A 21,659-nucleotide genomic window follows, 5' to 3' on the forward strand; every position below is an offset into this window, starting at 1 on the left:
ACTGTATTTTCTGCAATCTATTCTCCAAATAAAACTTCCAATATTTTTGTAATAGCAACTGGGTAAACAACTGAACACAAAATTACACTGGCATACATTGAGCCAAGAGTCAGCTACGTATATAATATAGGTAGATTTTAGATTTAAAAGTATAGACATGGTTTTTACATGTTGTAATTAAGTACAACATGTGTTGGCCAAAGCAATGGAAAGTTACCATTGTGACAACATGCCCCGCTATTGGGTCAAGCTTTGTATCCTCTCTGCAATACTGGCAGAAAAGTTAAATAGCCAATTTAGATGAACTGTTCAATTTGAAGACATAAGCTGTGTGTCTATACAGAGATTAACTTTAAAAAATAAACTTTCCTTGAGAAATATTTACTGGACTTAACTAGCCACAGAACTTAACTTGCTAAGGCACAGAAAAGTGTTTTAAACATTTACTAATTTCAAATATTTGTGTTAGTGCATATGTCCAACAAATTCGCCTCTTGTCATTTTTATAAGACACTGTGGAACTACATGTTTGAATACGTTTAAGAAAGAAAGAGAACACGTGCTGCCTTGCACAAAGACTGTCTATCAAATAAAAGGCATGTAATTTTAATGATATGTGACGAAGCACTATTCACTGTCTGGGAAAAGACAGGTGTTTATAGATGAACACAATCTTCTCTCAGCTCATCAGAGCCTCTTCCAGCTGCTGCAGCAAACGTTCATTTCTGGCAATTAAAGACCTGCAAAACAAAGTTAACACACGATTCAAATGTTGTGCCATTTCTTCAGCGGTATTTCCGAGACATTATAACCTCAGTTTTACAAAGTTCTAGAGAGTCCTGAGATCCTGACTCATACTTGTAGTGTTCTCGCTGCTCGTGTGCGATCTCGTTGGCTCTGTGGCCGTCCTGGACTGTCTGTCTCTTCCTGTTCAACTCCGACGAGTCAGACAGCTCTGCTAAAAACAACAAGCACAAACGTGATCAAAGCGTCATCTCATTTTGAAAAACGTAATGAGGCAATGAACGCACCTCTGTCCTCTATGTTTGTCATGTTCTTCAGTCGAGAGGAGAGAAGCCTCTTTTCAGCTCTGATCAGCTGTTTCTGTAAAGACACGTTTTCCTCCAACACAGTCTTCAACTGCTCATTAAGAGCTTCCTGTATTCAAACAACATGTAACTAGTGTTGGGTAGATTACTTTTGAAATGTAATCTGGTACTGTTTACAATTGACACAACTGAAAATGTAATCAGTAACCTACTATACTATTTTAGATGACACTTTTAGCATGTTTTGATATAATTTTGAGAGTTTTAAAGGAATATTCCGGGTTCAAAACAAGTGAAGCTAAATGGACAGCAATTGTGGCATACTACTGATTACCACAACAACAACAACAAAGCACAAATGTGTGTTCCAGTGAGACACTTACAATGGAAGTCAATGGGGTCAATCTGTAAACATTAAAATACTCACCGTTATAGACACAAGACATAAACAATGTGTGTGTTAACATGATTTTAATGTGATAAAATCACTTACTAACCACATCTGTGGAAAGTTAACAATTTTACAACTTCGTTGCCATGACAACACGTCACAAACCCTAAAATGACTGTAAAATCAATGATTTTAACAACCATACAGCTCAAATAATACATGAGTTTTAACAGATGAATTAATGTAAGTGCTTTTATGAAATTATAAGCTTCACATTTCTGCCTTTAAACCCTCTAAAATTGGCCCCATTGACTTCCATTGTAAGTGTCTCACTGGAACACAGATTTGCGCTTTTTTTAAAACAAATGGAGGGACGAGTCGAAATTAATTTTGTGGTAATCAACATTATGACACAAATGCTGTCGATTGAACTTAACTTGTATTAAACACGGAATATTTTATTATAAGACTTATTAACTACTAATGATGATGCTGTAACATTAAAAACAAATAATGAACTGACACTCTTAGTTCTATTTTTCGAAATATTTAGGACTCTTACTATGGACTCTTGTGCCTGTTGAAGCTGAAGTTGAATTTCTTCAATCTCAGATCGATGTTGTTTCTTCTGTCGTTCGGTTCGAGCGTTCAGAGCTTTGACTGTTTCTTTAAGACTCTGGATCTCCTCTTCTCCATCCACAACATCCTTCTCCATCATGCTGAGGATCTTCACCATGTTCACTGGACATCACAGAGAGAACGGCGTGGATTAGTTAGTCTAGTATATACTAGCTCGGTTCTGGAGAGAGGATACTCACTTACTGAGGAGCGTTCTGTTTTGTTGATTTTCCTTCGTCCCAGACCAGAGCTCCTCCATCATACTTAGGAGCAACTCCATGGGTTTCCTGTACGCACCCTGAGATGCAGATCAATTATGATAATTAATCAATATCCCATGTTTTTAGGAAGATTAGTTTTGAAACTGAATTGCATGCAGCATTACTGACCTTACGTGGTTTGCGTTCTCGCTCTGATGCAGGTGGACTTCTATCAGACGTTCCTCTGCTCTGGTAGGTTAATCTGGGAGGATGCAAGATGGGATTTGGACTGTTTTGCAGTTTGATGGTTCTACAATTGTCTTCTGCAACACAATGAGAAAAAATGTGCATTGCTGATAATTTAAACTGAATGATGCAGACAATCAGTAATGGGAGGGATTGTATTGCAAGTACCTTGTGAAGCAGCGCACGCAGTAGGGTGTGGTGTAAACATAGTCTCTCCTCGAACTGTACCGCGGTTCAAACAACTCACCGAACGACAGCTTTCAACAATGGGACTGAGAAAAGTCACTTTGTGCCCACCTTGTCGAGTGGGAACTCCTAATTGTGTGATTGAGAATAAAGATGATTATGACACAGAAGTCATATGCAACACACAATGCACTGTATGTTCTACTGACGGAGTTAAAGCTAAAGTGTGTAACATTTTCTGTGTTAAAATACTTTCCCAGCTTAATATGAAGAGACAAACGCTGTACGAGTAAGCCACTTTTTTTTTTATTTTTGCAATTACGTTCATTGGCTCAAAGTACACACTTCAGCTTTAAGAAATACGATCAAATGTCAGACAAGAGAATATCACCCTGTGGCAGGGAGGGGGGCAGGGCCGGGTCGTGATGCTGCACAACCGGCCCCTAATCAGGCTAATCAAGCCCTCCAGAGGGATAAAGGCGACCAGAGGCGGCAATTCCGGGGAGAGAGTGTTACGGGCAGCTGCCCGGCATGTGTTTGTCTTTTTAAGTTTATCATTAAATGATTATTTATGTTGTTAAGCTGGTTCTCGCCTCCTCCTTTCCCTTGAACTGTGTTACACTGGTGCCGAAAACCTGGGTAGGAGGAGGGATGTGCCGTAGTAGAGTCCTTGCCACTACCATCCACCCCAATGGAGCAGCCGCGGCCATCCGCCGGGGGACGGAGGAGCCCGGCCGCCTGAGAGTGGAGGAACGGCCGCCGACCGCGAGGGGAGTTGGAGCTCCTAGCCGACCGCCTGGAGCAGTCAGGGCTGCTGCCAGGGGCGGGGGAGACCCCTTCCGTCCACCGAAAACACGGCCACTGCCTCCGATCCGCCCGGGGAGGCGCGGCTGTCGTCCACTAGAGGGTGGAGGAGTGGCCGAGGACCAGGCTATGGCTTATCGGAGAACCGGCGAGTAAATTATAATTTTTTTTGTTTTGTTATCATTGTTGTTGTTTCCCTCCCCTTGTCCCCTCCCAGATCCAGGAAGACAGGGATGACCTGCCGGCAGACGGGGCCGGAAGGGCACGATGTGCTCCCTGGCCTGAGAGAACGAGGGAGGAATGTGGCAGGGCGGAGGGCGGGGCCGGGCCGTGATTTCACACACCCGGCCCCTAATTAGGCTGATTAAGCCAGACAGGGATAAAGACAACCGGAGACGGCAGTGCGACAGAGAGAGAGTTACCGACACCTGTGTGTGTCTTTTTGCTTAAGTTTATTATTAAAATATTTTTTATATTGTTAAGCCGGTTCTCGCCTCTTCCTTTCCAGTGAACTGTGTTACACACCCCTTGTGGAGATAAAGTGAAATTACAAAAGAAATAAAAAAGAAATTACCATCCTTAGGATCCAAGTTCTTCAGAACGGATTCCTACATGATAGATAATTAGAATAAACATTAATTGTTTTAAAATTTAATAGCAAAAGTAGCAAGTAAATAGCTAATACATACAGTATATCTATTATCTTTTATAGACAAAGATGCACCTGATTTGGTGTCGAGGACCTTTCACATCCAGAATCATTAATTAAATGCATGACATCAGAAGGATTTTCTAAACACAAGAAAAATAATGAGGAAAATACATAAACAATGGTTCAACAATTCGTTTACGTCATCACTCAAAATTGTTCACAATCTCCGTTTAACAAAATAATAAAATATTGTGTTAAGTAAAAAAAAAACAGTGTGGAAAACATACTCTGATTAATTTAGACTTTTAAGCAGTATTTTACTTCTTGAAATGAAACAATTTGAATCTATTTGGCAACAATGGCCGTTTGTTTGAAATTATGATAAAAATCAGAGTGAATATACAGTATTATACTGTAAAACTCAAAGCTGAAAAATGTAACCTTTTCAGTGTTAAAGAACGTTCTTCTATCCCAGCTTAATAGGCAAAGACAACTATAAGTAAACCATAGGTTCATTATCTCAAACTGTACGCACGGTTTTCCGTGGCGCTTTGAAAACTGCTCTGTTTGTTTTGAGGGACCCGCTTAGACCCGCCCCATCAACGTTACTCAACCAATAGCGTGATTTGGAGGCATGACGACTGGGGGCGTGTTCAAAAATCTGTTTTAAAAACATTTATTTTTGCAATTCCATTTGTTATTGCAGAAATTGCATACATCAGCTTTAAATGTGTCCCAAAATAAACATAATATTGAATATCGTCTAAAGGGTGGAAAATATGCAGGGAGTGTGATCCTCATAATGATGCAGTGCAGTTATTATCAGTGTGTTTACCTAGTAAGAGACGAGGGCTGCCTTCATGTTCAGAGCGATTGGTGAGAGATTGATGCTTCATTCTGCACACTTCATTGAGAGCAGCTTCCTCATTGTGTTCTAAATGTGAGAGCGTCTTCATCATCCTCTCCACTGCTTTTATTCTCTGCTCACTACTTCTGCAACAAAGAGTGACAATAACCAACAGTCTCTGAAAGATTACAAATGTAACAAGTGGCTGTATAATGTGGTTTACAATGTCAAATGCATCCTGTACCATTATTATTATTATTATTGTGCACTATTTATTTAAACTCATTACCTGCATGCTGTGTCTTGTGTTAAGACGTGTCTGTTCTGTTTAGGGTACAAATTTGACTCTGATGAGAAATGCATGAGAGCAGCCTTCCGTTCTCGGTCGCGCACAGGACAATCATCTTTAATTGAGAGAAAATTTACTTTTAAAATTTGACAGTACAATTTCATGGTGAATTTTCATGTCTATTCACTGTAATTATCAGTCACAGGATTCAGAGGAAAGGACGAGGATACATCGGTTTTACAGATTAATCAGTGCCGATAGTTGATAGTTGCAGCTGATTATTTGTATTCATTTTTATTGTATTTTTTTGGGGGGTGCTGTTTGCTTTATTTCTCCATGTTTCTCCGTGGCCGGTGCTGGAGGGTTTTTTTATTTTCAGGGATTGATTGGGGTCCAATTTATTAAAGTAAGTTTTAAAAATTAGCGTAAAATCTAAAAATGTTCTTCTTGATTTTGATTGACCGTGTCCCTAGAGAAAAGCAAAAAATATATATATACACATATATGGTTTTGTACAGCATCGGATTACCAGACAATTATGACAAGCAGCGGCGTAGCTAGACCCTGGCTGATAGGGCTGAAGCCCCGGATCTTTTGCTTTTGTGTGATGAAGAAAAAGAGTAAGGCTTAATGTTCATTACATCAGGCTACAAAAGCAACAAGGCAGGCTGTAATTCTGGCTTCAAATGTAAATTAATTCCAATCAGTGAGCCCAACTTGCATTGATTGACAGTTCGCACTTTGACTTTTACCTGCTGTTCATGCTCAAATTCATCAGATGAATCGTTACGAACGCCTCGAGTGATTTCTGTTTTCTCTCACAGGGGTGCAGCTTTTCTGTATCAGAGGTGCTGAGGTTTTATTATGCAAGCCTTATTTCTAAATATAACATCTATAAGCCTCATTTCTAGTCTTTATTTATTATGTTTTTAACAATTCACACACCAAGTAGATTTTAATGCATGCACCAGTCATCTTGTTCAGTTATTCGTGTTTAGTCGGGAGTCGGTACGCTGGAATAAAGAATGTTTATTGCGAAGGAATTTCCTCAAACGCAGCTCAAAATAGCAGCACATTGAGCTACAAGTGTAAATAACACAATACATACTGTAGGTCTTAAAATGATCTCACAAAAGTCAAACAAAGATGATGAAACGGTCACTGCCTGTATATGTGCTCTGCACGTGCTGGTTCACATTTCCATGTCATGTGCGTGGTTAAACTGCTGCGTTTAATTAGCTTGATTTTTAAAAGCTTTAAAATCAAATGACATTGAAAAAACACTCTTTTACCGTTTATCAAGCGTTGAAACTTAACCTGGAATCATGTTTAATAACAGTCATGAAACCCAACGCAGGTGTTTCGAGATGCGCTTATAAAATTAAAGTTATTTTTAACTTTACTCGGTGATCCCACAATGCCGTTTTATTGCCATGTTAATAAAAATGCAAAAAATTCGGATTTCGATAGTAAAGTCGTAATATTTAGCAAATAAAGTCAAAATTACGAGAATAAAGTCGTAGCATTGTGAGAATAAAGTAAGATCTCAATATTAGGCTAAACAGAGCGTCATTATCACAACGATAGAACGGACGCCGAGCCAACAGCTTCATTAATGCAAGAGATGGATGTGGAGGATGTAGTTAAATCATACTTTAGGACAGGAGAAATCCAATATATAGAAATCCTTGTTCTTTTGGCACATCAGCACAGAGTTATTAGTATCCGGACTTTGCAGCGGTTATTTAGGAAATGTAATTTATTCAGGAGAAAGAACCAGACAGATTCACGCAGTCCCAATCGGTGTTCCTCTCTAAACAGTACTGTAACTGAGGGGATGTTACCACATACAATATCTTGATACGGACTTATATAATTCACAGCAGTTCCAATTTTTTTCACTTCACTTGAGAGCGAGCCTGTATCTCACGCCTCCCTTGACAGGCGCCCACATGTTGAAAACTCCTGTACTAATGCACACCTCATTCATGAACAGAGAGTGCGCAAAAACTTCCCACAAATTCAGCTCGGTTGCATAGCCAAGTTATCTCCCTGGTTAGAGATGTTGTATGTAAAGTCCCAGACGCTCCACTTTGCTGTTGTCCACCACATCACATTCCTTTCGACTTATTCTCAAAATGTTACAACTTTAATCTAATCATAATGCTTCGACTTTCTTGTCGTTATTTTTACTTTATTCTCAAAATATTATGATAAATGGCATATGCTAATTAAATTGCTAAATTGATTTGATTTTGAGCGTTAATTTCTGCACAATGAACAGTGAGACGACAAGTTGTAATTCTCACTTTGATCCTCCGAAATTTTAATTAAAATGTGTTTGATCCATTTATTGTGCGCCTGACGTTTGCTCGTATAAAGTTCTGAACCACTGTCAGTGTTGCACTTAATATAGTTATTATTTGACAGGTAGGGTGGTCATTTTTTAAGTCATGAAAGGAAGGATTCTTCTTATTTTTATATTATAATATGGCCTAAGCCCCGGATGACAAGTGATCGCTAGTGATCTACTAATGATGAATGATGATCTACTGTTTATGTTTTACAGCTCATAATGTATTTATTAGCCTATATGCCAATATTTACATAATCGTGTTTATATTGTGATACATTGTAGATGATTAAAAAGTGCATGTTTTGGGGTCTGAGTAGCTCAGCGAGTATTGATGCTGACTACCACCCCTGGAGTTCGAATCCAGGGCGTGCTGAGTGACTCCAGTCAGGTCTCCTAAGCAACCAAATTGGCCCGGTTGCTAGGGAGGGTAGAGTCACATGGGGTAACCTCCTTGTGGTTGCTATAATGTGGTTCTCGCTCTCGGTGGGGCGTGTGGTGAGTGGTGCATGGATGCCGCAGAGAATAGCATGAGCCTACACACGCGCTATGTCTCCGCGGTAACGCACTCAACAAGCCACATGATGAGATGCACGGATTGACGGTCTCAGACGCGAAGGCAACTGAGAATCGTCCTCCGCCACCCGGATTGAGGCGAGTCACTATGCCAACACGAGGACTTAGAGCGCATTGGGAATTGGGCATTCCAAATTGGGGAGAAAAGGGGAGAAAATCCAAAAAGAAAAAAAAAGAGTGCATGTTTTGCTTTTCTTATGTCTTGGTGTGAGCTGGGAGCGCTGACATTTTAAAATAAGAGTCCCCAGTGTATTTCAGGTATATTCACAGTTAAAAGCCCTGCGTTATGCACTAAAACTAAGTCACGTTAACGAAAGACCAAGAAACTTTTTAACATTTAATAAACCGATTTTAAAAACTATCGGCCAATTAATCGGTTATCGGTCTTTTCCACTAGCTTAGTAATTGGTATCGGCAAAATCCATTAATGGTCGACTAATTCAGAAAGATACCAAGAGGGAGGCTGCAGGATGCGACAGTTAGATAATTTTGCAAAAATTATCAATTAAACCAGAGGTGTCAAACGTACGGCCCGTGAACGAGTCCAATTAACCAAAATAAGAAAATATATAAAAAAAGAAAGATAACGAACCAAGTTTGCGGAGTTTGGTCATAGCGTGGACCAAGTACAGACGGTAGTAAGGGTGTCTCTGAACTACAGGATTCAATCTCAAGTCCAGTTCATTCAAATTCTGCAGCTTGTGCAGAGAAAAGACGTCCTGTAGTGATGCCAGTCTGTTGTAGTACAGATTGAGTTTCTCTAGCGTTTCCAGATGCTCAATCCCCTACATCAACAAAGAGATATTTGATACCAAAATACCACGGTTACTACAGTTATTGTTACTAGGGTACATTTTTGATAAATTAATGAATGCACATTCAAACAGAGATGTCATGAAACTTATTTTCATTGTATTAATTTCATTATTTTATATGCTGTTAAACACATAAAGAGTAATATCAATGGCTTAATGAGTAAAGAAAGTTATTAGAAAGTGCTACCTTTGAAACAAACAATTTATTGACCGGTTGATGATGCAGGAAACAAAATATTTACATGTTGACATTTACCTGAACTGTGATCAGTGCATTATGAGAAAGATCCAATGTTTTCAAACGCACAAAATTCTTCAGAGATGATCCCAAATGACAGATCTTCCCTTCATATGTTCCTGGTAGGATCAATGACCTAACATCCGCTGCATTAAATGATTAACAATATCAGTTATTCAAATAGTGACATTTGATTAAAAGCCTGAAATTGGTTGGGTCATTCCAACAATGCAGTTCATTATCATCCCCCAACCATATATGTCTTAATATAATAAATAAAATATTAAACACTCTTTTAAAGAGGAAAATCATAGTAGTGTTTCTTTTTTTAATCACAACATTGCTATTAAATGAATAGGGGTATAATTAAAATAATTTAAATACTTTGTGAAAAAAAAATCTGTAATTTATTAGAAATATTACAAGTGTTTCTTCAATTCATCTTGAAAAATACCCAAATGTAAGATAACTGTCAATCCCTCACTAAACAATGACTAACTTTAACTTTATTTTGATTAAATGTAAGTGCCTGAGATTAACCTGACCATATTTCTGAAAGTCAGCTATACACTAATAGAAACTGACTTTATTCTCAAAATTTTGACTTTATTCTCAAAATATTACTAATCTCAAAATGCTACGATTATATTCTCAAAATATTATGGCTTTAATCTCGTAATGCTACGACTATATTCTCAAAATATTACTACTTTAATCTCGTAATGCTACGACTATATTCTCAAAATATTACGGCTTTAATCTCGTAATGCTACGACTTTATTCTCAAAATATTATGGCTTTAATCTCGTAATGCTACGACTATATTCTCAAAATATTATGGCTTTAATCTCGTAATGCTACGACTATATTCTCAAAATATTATGGCTTTAATCTCGTAATGCTACGACTATATTCTCAAAATATTATGGCTTTAATCTCGTAATGCTACGACTATATTCTCAAAATATTATGGCTTTAATCTCGTAATGCTACGACTATATTCTCAAAATATTACTACTTTAATCTCGTAATGCTACGACTATATTCTCAAAATATTATGGCTTTAATCTCGTAATGCTACGACTATATTCTCAAAATATTACGGCTTTAATCTCGTAATGCTACGACTATATTCTCAAAATATTATGGCTTTAATCTCGTAATGCTACGACTATATTCTCAAAATATTACTACTTTAATCTCGTAATGCTACGACTATATTCTCAAAATATTACTACTTTAATCTCGTAATGCTACGACTATATTCTCAAAATATTATGGCTTTAATCTCGTAATGCTACGACTATATTCTCAAAATATTATGGCTTTAAAATATTACTACTTTAATCTCGTAATGCTACGACTATATTCTCAAAATATTACTACTTTAATCTCGTAATGCTACGACTATATTCTCAAAATATTATGGCTTTAATCTCGTAATGCTACGACTATATTCTCAAAATATTACTACTTTAATCTCGTAATGCTCGTAGCTATATTCTCAAAATATTACTACTTTAATCTCGTAATGCTACGACTATATTCTCAAAATATTATGGCTTTAATCTCGTAATGCTACGACTATATTCTCAAAATATTACTACTTTAATCTCGTAATGCTCGTAGCTATATTCTCAAAATATTATGGCTTTAATCTCGTAATGCTACGACTATATTCTCAAAATATTACTACTTTAATCTCGTAATGCTACGACTATATTCTCAAAATATTATGGCTTTAATCTCGTAATGCTACGACTATATTCTCAAAATATTATGGCTTTAAAATATTACTACTTTAATCTCGTAATGCTACGACTATATTCTCAAAATATTACTACTTTAATCTCGTAATGCTACGACTATATTCTCAAAATATTATGGCTTTAATCTCGTAATGCTACCACTATATTCTCAAAATATTACTACTTTAATCTCGTAATGCTCGTAGCTATATTCTCAAAATATTACTACTTTAATCTCGTAATGCTACGACTATATTCTCAAAATATTACGGCTTTAATCTCGTAATGCTACGACTTTATTCTCAAAATATTATGGCTTTAATCTCGTAATGCTACGACTATATTCTCAAAATATTATGGCTTTAATCTCGTAATGCTACGACTATATTCTCAAAATATTACTACTTTAATCTCGTAATGCTACGACTATATTCTCAAAATATTACGGCTTTAATCTCGTAATGCTACGACTTTATTCTCAAAATATTATGGCTTTAATCTCGTAATGCTACGACTATATTCTCAAAATATTATGGCTTTAATCTCGTAATGCTACGACTATATTCTCAAAATATTATGGCTTTAATCTCGTAATGCTACGACTATATTCTCAAAATATTATGGCTTTAATCTCGTAATGCTACGACTATATTCTCAAAATATTATGGCTTTAATCTCGTAATGCTACGACTATATTCTCAAAATATTACGGCTTTAATCTCGTAATGCTACGACTATATTCTCAAAATATTACGGCTTTAATCTCGTAATGCTACGACTATATTCTCAAAATATTACGGCTTTAATCTCGTAATGCTACGACTATATTCTCAAAATATTATGGCTTTAATCTCGTAATGCTACGACTATATTCTCAAAATATTATGGCTTTAATCTCGTAATGCTACGACTATATTCTCAAAATATTACTACTTTAATCTCGTAATGCTACGACTATATTCTCAAAATATTACTACTTTAATCTCGTAATGCTACGACTATATTCTCAAAATATTATGGCTTTAATCTCGTAATGCTACGACTATATTCTCAAAATATTATGGCTTTAAAATATTACTACTTTAATCTCGTAATGCTATGACTATATTCTCAAAATATTACTACTTTAATCTCGTAATGCTACGACTATATTCTCAAAATATTACTACTTTAATCTCGTAATGCTACGACTATATTCTCAAAATATTATGGCTTTAATCTCGTAATGCTACGACTATATTCTCAAAATATTATGGCTTTAATCTCGTAATGCTACGACTATATTCTCAAAATATTACTACTTTAATCTCGTAATGCTCGTAGCTATATTCTCAAAATATTACTACTTTAATCTCGTAATGCTACGACTATATTCTCAAAATATTATGGCTTTAATCTCGTAATGCTACGACTATATTCTCAAAATATTACTACTTTAATCTCGTAATGCTCGTAGCTATATTCTCAAAATATTATGGCTTTAATCTCGTAATGCTACGACTATATTCTCAAAATATTACTACTTTAATCTCGTAATGCTACGACTATATTCTCAAAATATTATGGCTTTAATCTCGTAATGCTACGACTATATTCTCAAAATATTATGGCTTTAAAATATTACTACTTTAATCTCGTAATGCTACGACTATATTCTCAAAATATTACTACTTTAATCTCGTAATGCTACGACTATATTCTCAAAATATTATGGCTTTAATCTCGTAATGCTACCACTATATTCTCAAAATATTACTACTTTAATCTCGTAATGCTCGTAGCTATATTCTCAAAATATTATGGCTTTAATCTCGTAATGCTACGACTATATTCTCAAAATATTACTACTTTAATCTCGTAATGCTACGACTATATTCTCAAAATATTATGGCTTTAATCTCGTAATGCTACGACTATATTCTCAAAATATTATGGCTTTAATCTCGTAATGCTACGACTATATTCTCAAAATATTACTACTTTAATCTCGTAATGCTACGACTATATTCTCAAAATATTACTACTTTAATCTCGTAATGCTACGACTATATTCTCAAAATATTATGGCTTTAATCTCGTAATGCTACGACTATATTCTCAAAATATTACTACTTTAATCTCGTAATGCTACGACTATATTCTCAAAATATTATGGCTTTAATCTCGTAATGCTACGACTATATTCTCAAAATATTACTACTTTAATCTCGTAATGCTCGTAGCTATATTCTCAAAATATTACTACTTTAATCTCGTAATGCTACGACTATATTCTCAAAATATTATGGCTTTAATCTCGTAATGCTACGACTATATTCTCAAAATATTACTACTTTAATCTCGTAATGCTACGACTATATTCTCAAAATATTATGGCTTTAATCTCGTAATGCTATGACTATATTCTCAAAATATTACTACTTTAATCTCGTAATGCTACGACTATATTCTCAAAATATTATGGCTTTAATCTCGTAATGCTACGACTTTATTCTCAAAATATTATGGCTTTAATCTCGTAATGCTACTACTATATTCTCAAAATATTATGGCTTTAATCTCGTAATGCTACGACTATATTCTCAAAATATTACTACTTTAATCTCGTAATGCTACGACTATATTCTCAAAATATTATGGCTTTAATCTCGTAATGCTACGACTTTATTCTCAAAATATTATGGCTTTAATCTCGTAATGCTACGACTATATTCTCAAAATATTACTACTTTAATCTCGTAATGCTACGACTATATTCTCAAAATATTATGGCTTTAATCTCGTAATGCTACGACTTTATTCTCAAAATATTATGGCTTTAATCTCGTAATGCTACGACTATATTCTCAAAATATTACGAATTTAATCTCGTAATGCTACGAATATATTCTCAAAATATTACGAATTTAATCTCGTAATGCTACGACTATATTCTCAAAATATTACGGCTTTAATCTCGTAATGCTACGACTATATTCTCAAAATATTACTACTTTAATCTCGTAATGCTCGTAGCTATATTCTCAAAATATTATGGCTTTAATCTCGTAATGCTACGACTATATTCTCAAAATATTACTACTTTAATCTCGTAATGCTACGACTATATTCTCAAAATATTATGGCTTTAATCTCGTAATGCTACGACTATATTCTCAAAATATTACTACTTTAATCTCGTAATGCTACGACTATATTCTCAAAATATTACGGCTTTAATCTCGTAATGCTACGACTTTATTCTCAAAATATTATGGCTTTAATCTCGTAATGCTACGACTATATTCTCAAAATATTATGGCTTTAATCTCGTAATGCTACGACTATATTCTCAAAATATTATGGCTTTAATCTCATAATGCTACGACTATATTCTCAAAATATTATGGCTTTAATCTCGTAATGCTATGACTATATTCTCAAAATATTACTACTTTAATCTCGTAATGCTACGACTATATTCTCAAAATATTATGGCTTTAATCTCGTAATGCTATGACTATATTCTCAAAATATTACTACTTTAATCTCGTAATGCTACGACTATATTCTCAAAATATTATGGCTTTAATCTCGTAATGCTACGACTTTATTCTCAAAATATTACTACTTTAATCTCGTAATGCTACGACTATATTCTCAAAATATTATGGCTTTAATCTCGTAATGCTACGACTTTATTCTCAAAATATTATGGCTTTAATCTCGTAATGCTACGACTTTATTCTCAAAATATTATGGCTTTAATCTCGTAATGCTACTACTATATTCTCAAAATATTATGGCTTTAATCTCGTAATGCTACGACTATATTCTCAAAATATTACTACTTTAATCTCGTAATGCTACGACTATATTCTCAAAATATTATGGCTTTAATCTCGTAATGCTACGACTATATTCTCAAAATATTATGGCTTTAATCTCGTAATGCTACGACTTTATTCTCAAAATATTATGGCTTTAATCTCGTAATGCTACGACTTTATTCTCAAAATATTATGGCTTTAATCTCGTAATGCTACGACTATATTCTCAAAATATTACGAATTTAATCTCGTAATGCTACGAATATATTCTCAAAATATTACGAATTTAATCTCGTAATGCTACGACTATATTCTCAAAATATTATGACTTTAATCTCGAAATCTTAGATTTTTTATTTTATTTTATTTTTACATGGCACCATGTACATTCGCCATTGTACATTCCCTCACTAAACAATGACTAACTTTAACATTATTTTTATTTTGTATAAATCAAACAAGTTTTGATTAATCAAATGTAAGTGCCTGAGCTTAACCTGATCATATTTCTGAAAGTCAGCTATACACTTTAATAGAAATAGCCTACAACCTTAAATAACAAAACAATCATATTATTATTTTAGATACAAAGTTCAAAAGGTACTGCGTAACAGGAATGACACTGTATAGTTATATTATTATGGCCATTGTATAATTGAATTTAAAGACAACTAAACCAATTACATGCGATTTCAAAATAAAGATGATGTAGCTTTTAATCAGACTATATAATATATAATATGCTTACCTAAACAACTGTGTTGAAGATTTAGTTTATCTCTGATCCACTGCTCTGTTATGGACAAACCGTCTACCGCCATTGTTTTGAAGCTGGTACACAGTACGCATGCGTATGAAAGTCTTGGCTAATTAATATTAATTACATAGCGTGACGTTCGTCCGCCTGATTTGTTGAAAGGCATACGTCAACAAGTCTGTTAACAAATCAACTACGGCGAAGGCTTACCTTATAAATATAAATTAGGTTTAGCTGGAAAGCTTAGCGAAGGTTAACAAGCAACGTCTACGTTACATATTTAATATACATGTGCTACGCTTTCGACAGAGGCAAGGAGGACGTCGTGAAACTACAACATAAATATTTCATTTCACCAAATGGCAACATTTTCATGGTATTTTTAGGGTATTACACTGATGCCCAAAAAATGTTAGCAGAATTGTCCAAATATGTGTATTATCTATCTATCTATCTGTCTGTCTGTCTGTCTATCTATCTATCTATCTATCTATCTATCTATCTATCTATCTATCATAATAATAATAATAATAATAATAATAATAATATGTTTAATTTATATAGCGCCTTTCCAGAGCTCAAATATGCTTCACAATACAGAACAGTAACATAACAGTCATATAGACAATCATATGATAGACAATCATATGGACAGTGGACAATTGCCCAGTCTGGAACAAAAACAAATGCAGTTGCATATAGCAGATAACAGATCGTGCAATCAATTAGACATTTTAATCAAGTACAAAAGAACATATAACATCGTGTAGACAGTATAGAAAGTGTAAGCAGTGTTGGCAGTGGCCCAATCAGAATACAGATAAGCATACAAATACAATGAGCAGTACATGAAGCATCTACACATTATGACTGATAATATTGGGAGAACAAATAGGTTTTGAGCTGAGATTTGAATTTAGATATAGAGGTAGTAGTTCGGAGAGCCATGAGGATTGAGTTCCATAGCTTAGGTGCCACAACAGAAAAAGACCCGCTGCCCATTGACAAAAGGCGGAATCTAGGAACAAGAAGAACTTCACACCCAGAAGATCGGAGTGAGCGAATAGGAATATAGGGAGAAAGTAAATCAGAAAGGTAAGAAGGAGCTAGACCGTGGAGTGACTTAAATGTAAGCAGGAGAATTTTGTGTGCAATACGGGATGCGACAGGTGGCCAGTGAAGGTTAAAAAGGATGGGGGTAATATGTGATGATCGTTTAGTGTAAGTTAGTACTCTCGCAGCAGAATTTGGAATATATTTCAAGCAGGAGATAGAGTGTGCCGGTAGTCCAGAAAAAAGGGCGTTACAGTAGTCAAGGCGAGATGTAATAAATGCATGGACTAATGATTCAGCATCTTTCGGGCTAATGTAGGGATGAAGTTGGTTGATACGACGAAGTTGGAAAAATGCTGCTTTAGAGAGTTTGTTAATATAGGCATCTAGGGTCAGTGAAGGGTAAAGAATGATACCTACATTTATGACTGTGGCAGATGGGAAATTTAGAGTAGCAGCAAGGGACATTAGTTAGATTCTTTTCTCCAAGGCGAATAATTTGTCCAAGAGGCATAATGTAGATAATAAATAGTAATGGACCAAGAACTGAGCCCTGAGGAACACTTTGTTTGAGTGGGACAGTGGGGGATTTGTAATTGTGCATAGAGATGTAGTACTGACTATCCTTGAGATATGAAGAGAACCAGGATAAAGCAACACCTGATATACCAATCTATGAAAGGCGAGAAAGTAGTAGTTTGTGGCAGACAGTGTCAAAAGCTGAGCTGAGGTCAAGTAATAAGAGAATGGAGAGATTGCCCGAGTCACCAGAGAGTAAAAGGTCATTGACGACCTTTACTAGAGCAGTTTCAGTACTGTGATGTAAGCAGCAACCAGATTGAAATATATCAGACATATTGTTGTGAGCTAGAAATGATTGCAGCTGAATGGCGACAACTTTTTCCATGATTTTAGAGACAAACGGTAAATTAGAAATTGGGCGATTATTTGAAAAGTCTGCTGGATCCAGATTTGATTTTTTGAGAATAAGAGTAACAGCAGCAGTCTTGAGTGATATTGGGACAGTGGCAGAGATAAGAGACATGTTCACAAGGTGTGATATAGGAGCAGAAATAACAGAGGTACAGTGTTTTAGAAGAAATGTGGGTGCAGGATCTAGCCAGCACGCAAAGGAATTGGATTTCTGTATTATGTCACTAATGAGGGAGGGGTTCATCAGGGTAAAGTTAGTCAAGGGTTGAATAGACTGATCAAGCTCACAAGTAGAAATGTAATGGTCAGGTCATTACCAAAGGTCTCAAATAAAGCATCCAGCTTTCCCTGAAAATGGTGCAAAAAGGAACAGCAAATGTAATCAGATTGGCAAATACTGCGGCTGGGTGCTTGCACTAGTTTGTTTACCATGCTGAACAGTACTTTAGTACTTTTGTTAGCTTTATTAATGATGCTGGAGATATAAGTAGAGCGGGTCGCGTTCAAGGCAGTTTTATAATGTCTAACATGTTCTGAGAATGATAGGAAATGGACAGTTAGACCCAAATTCCTAAAAAGTCATTCAAGTTGTCGGCCTTTTGCTTTCAGAGCACGCAGCTCTGCATTAAACCATGGATGCATAGGAGCATACTCATCTAAGGCATCAGCAATAAGAGAATGGTACACATCCAGTATTATAGATGGACAGGTGAGACTGAATACATCAGAAATAGCAGAGGAAACAACTGAGGCAGAAAATGAATTGGCATCAACAGCATTGATGTTACGATATGATATGGCTGTGTTATCAATACATTTTGTTGGAGATCAAAAGTAATAAGCTTATGGTCAGAGATAGGAATAGCCAGACCACAGATGGAAACATTATTCAAATCAGATGTACAGACCAAATCAAGCGTATGAGTGTGAGTTGGGAAATTGACATTCTGAAGAAGATCAAAACAGTCCAGGACAGTCTTTAGGTGAGTACTGTTAGAGCGCGCAGTTCAATTCCGGGTTCATTACAAGTTAAGCTCAATCGAGAGCTTTTGTGTTACAATGTTGATTACCCACAAAATTTAATTTCTACTCGTCCCTCCATTTCTTAAAAAAAAAAAAACCGGTACCTGGGTAGCTCAGTGGTAAAATACGCTGGCTACCACCCCTGGAGTTCACTAGTTCAAAACCCAGGGCATGCTGAGCGACTCTAGCCAGGTCTCCTAAGCAACCAAATTGGCCCAGTTGCTAGGGAGCGTAGGGTAGAGTCACATGGGGTAACCTCCTCGTGGTCGCTATAATGTGGTTCGTTCTCAGTGGGGCGCGTGGTGAGTTGAGCGTGGATGCCGCGGAGAATAGCGTGAAGCCTCCACACACACCATGTCTCCGTGGCAACGCGCTCAACAAGCCACGTGATAAAATGCGCAGGTTGATGGTCTCAGACGCGGAGGCAACTGAGATTCGTCGTCCACCACCCGGACTGAAAAAAAAGAAGCAAAAATGGATGTTGCAGTGAAGTCAATGGGGTTTATTAAATGCCAAAATGTGAAGCTTATAATTTTATAAAAGCACTTACATTAATTCTTCTGTTAAAACTCATGAATTATTTGAGCTGTAAAGTTGTTTACGGCGTTACGTCATCATGGCAATGAAGTTGCATAACTCTACACAAAAAAGGTACGTGATTTAACACATTAAAATCATATTGTTTACGTCTTGTGGCCCCCATTGACTTCCATCCTAAGTGCCTCATTTTTTTAACAAAACAGAGGGATGAGTCAAAATCAGTTTTTGTGGTAATCAATATTATGCCACAAATGCTGTTGATTGAGCTCAACTTGTATTGAACAGGGAATATTCCTTTAAATAAAAGTCGCTTTGGAAAGTCTATTTTAGTGAATCGGTTCATTTGAACTAGTGCACGTAAATGATTCCCGGATTCATTCGAGGCGCTTGACAGAGTCTTTTCGATACTTTGTATTTGTGCAAGAAGCCACTTTTTGTTCATAGCCAGTAGTTTTATAGATTGTCCTTTATTATGTCAAGTCATTCAGGTTTTGTCCCAATTCTGCCCACAGAAAATTGGGCTTTTAAAATATGAGATTGATCATTTTTGGAGACCCATCGTCCCTGACCAATCAAAGTGAACATTCGGGCCATTGCTCTAAACCTCGCCCACTTAGATGCGCCCTAGATTTTCCGTTCTCGCTTGTTTTTTCAATGGCGGAGACGCACAAACACAGCACAGATCGGCAGCTCATCCATACCTCTCTCCATGACCGCAGGTGGTGACGCCGTCTGTGCATCGAGCTCCATCACAGGATGAGAGGATGGCGCGGAGGAAAGATGCTGATGCTGATGCTGCGTGCGGACAGAAGCTGATACAAGAGGAGAATGATGCAGAACTCTTCCTGGAAGAGATTTTACATCTGTACAAGCAGCCCATCAATGAGGAGCAGGCATGGGCTGTGTGTTACCAGTGCTGTCGCTCTTTATTGAAGGAAAATCGCGGTTCCGATGGCTCTGCTGGTTCCGATGGCCCGGGAGATGTGATGATTTATAAAGACGGATCCGTGCGGTTACATTTCGGAGGTAACAAATCAACACCATCCGCTTCCATTACATACACCAACATTGGCGTTTCTATAGATAATGCATGTTAATTATCATTGGTTTGAGTTGTCTTATGATTTGCAACCTTCTATATTTAGGTATGTTTAAATTTTTTCCATATTATTCTGCATCAAACATTTTGCATAATATTGCATTCACCACGTTACAGTATAACATGAACAGTATTTGGTTGCATGGGCCTATGTGTCATGATTGATGACATGTTTTGATTTTTCCATCCTATTCTGCAATACAAAATATGCACAAAATGTAAGCTACTACAGTATATGCTGCTGTATTGCATGCACAATGAATGAATGCACAGGCCTATGCCTTATGATTTCCATATCTTGCATATATTTTGATTCTGCATCACCAAATATGCAATATTGCATTCACCAAGTTCTATGCAGTATTGCACGTGCTACTGTGCTCTTACTGTGACAGCTGTGATTTATGATGTAACAATAGTGGAACAGACCTTTATCACCAGTAACATCACTGGACTAAATTGAGAACTGGGCATGCATGACTCTAAAATTAATATAAAACGGCATAAATAAAGCATAAGAGAGTTTAAAGAAGATGTGAGTGGTCTCAGGTGGGCAGGTTTTGATAGTTTTCTCCCCGATGCACAGAGGGACAAAGGTTGTTGTGGACACTCATTTACATTAAATTTTTTAATCATGATCAGGGTCTGAATTGCACATTTGTATTTATATATTCCGTATTCCCTTTGAGTGTAAACTTTTATTTCATTACAGACAGGTTTAAATTTAGCATGCATGTCTTTATGTTCTGTCAGAGTGAGACTTTGTTGACGTAATTCTCTAAAAGTGACCCTGCAGCTGGTGATATTTGGTACAGTATCAGGATTTAGATTTTGGGGTGTGTCTGAGACTGGCATGCACACTTGGCACTAGTTTTCTTATGCTTTATAAGATTGTGGTTAAGATCTCTTTGTTTAGGCTTTGAGGTATTCCACTAATTTTAGTAATAATTTCACATGTTTGTTACTCACTGTGCAGCTTATCCTTGGTTATAAAGATTGAGATATTTGATTGTAATGTCATCCTAACTGGAAATGTGCTCAGAGGGTGCTGTTTCATTGCTTTGGAGACAGAATGGAGTTCTTGTTGGTGCTTTGTGCTTTGTCAAAAGTGCAGGCAGTAAATATTCCTGTCGACTCGAGAATGCTCACAGCACACAGAGCTGTTTCTTTGACTGTGAAAGAGACACTGACTGACATTTAAATAATATATATCATTGCATCAATATAAAAATACATGAATAAACAGGCTTGGGGAGTAACGGAATACTTGTAACAGCGTTATGTAATCATGTAATCCGTTACAGTTACATAAAAAGCCAACGTATTCCGATTACAGTTGCATTTGGTAAAAATTGGGATTACTAGCAGGATTACAATTTTTGATTTATAACAAAAAAAACTAAAGATCCTCCTGACATACAGTAAAATGATAA

At 36.2% G+C, this 21,659-nt stretch overlaps 2 protein-coding genes across 6 annotated transcripts in view; one reads left to right on the forward strand and one right to left on the reverse strand.

Moving 5' to 3' along the window:
* Positions 1-21: 21 nt before the first annotated feature.
* Positions 22-15,667, reverse strand: cep72 (centrosomal protein 72). Of its 4 annotated transcripts, none has more exons than XM_051719316.1 (14): positions 15,570-15,667; positions 9,283-9,410; positions 8,804-8,996; positions 5,283-5,397; positions 4,982-5,136; positions 4,219-4,286; positions 4,069-4,102; positions 2,673-2,819; positions 2,448-2,581; positions 2,263-2,356; positions 2,003-2,181; positions 1,032-1,158; positions 859-958; positions 22-740 (listed from the first exon to the last, which is right to left on the reverse strand). In XM_051719316.1, exons 1-14 carry the CDS (start codon positions 15,640-15,642, stop codon positions 680-682), a joined length of 1,608 nt encoding a protein of 535 aa, XP_051575276.1. In that variant the 5' UTR covers positions 15,643-15,667; the 3' UTR covers positions 22-679. The 4 variants fall into 4 exon arrangements, with proteins under 4 accessions (XP_051575276.1, XP_051575275.1, XP_051575274.1 ...); XM_051719315.1 differs by having other exon boundaries at positions 859-955; positions 4,982-5,139; XM_051719314.1 differs by having other exon boundaries at positions 4,982-5,139.
* Positions 15,668-19,797: 4,130 nt separating this feature from the next.
* The window catches only part of spire1b (spire-type actin nucleation factor 1b), a 43,845-nt gene continuing 41,983 nt past the window's right edge, over positions 19,798-21,659 (forward strand). For both annotated transcript variants that reach the window (XM_051719215.1, XM_051719216.1), the window contains exon 1: positions 19,798-20,153. In XM_051719215.1, the coding sequence (XP_051575175.1) occupies positions 19,892-20,153 (262 nt within the window). In that variant the 5' untranslated portion in view covers positions 19,798-19,891. The remainder of the gene's footprint in view (positions 20,154-21,659) is intronic.

The sequence above is a fragment of the Myxocyprinus asiaticus genome, chromosome 15 (assembly GCF_019703515.2).
Source record: "Myxocyprinus asiaticus isolate MX2 ecotype Aquarium Trade chromosome 15, UBuf_Myxa_2, whole genome shotgun sequence".
NCBI lineage: Eukaryota > Metazoa > Chordata > Actinopteri > Cypriniformes > Catostomidae > Myxocyprinus > Myxocyprinus asiaticus.

What these genes read in the sequence shown, in the direction of transcription:
- cep72 (XM_051719314.1), bottom strand. Translation starts at nt 15,642, where the DNA reads ATGGCGGTAGACGGTTTGTCCATAACAGAGCAGTGGATCAGAGATAAA. An exon ending in ATGCACTGATCACAGTTCAG is followed by an intron (nt 8,997 to 9,282) that starts GTAAATGTCAAC and finishes TTGTTGATGTAG; the next exon opens with GGGATTGAGCATCTGGAAAC. An exon ending in ACACAAGACACAGCATGCAG is followed by an intron (nt 5,140 to 5,282) that starts GTAATGAGTTTA and finishes TCTTTGTTGCAG; the next exon opens with AAGTAGTGAGCAGAGAATAA.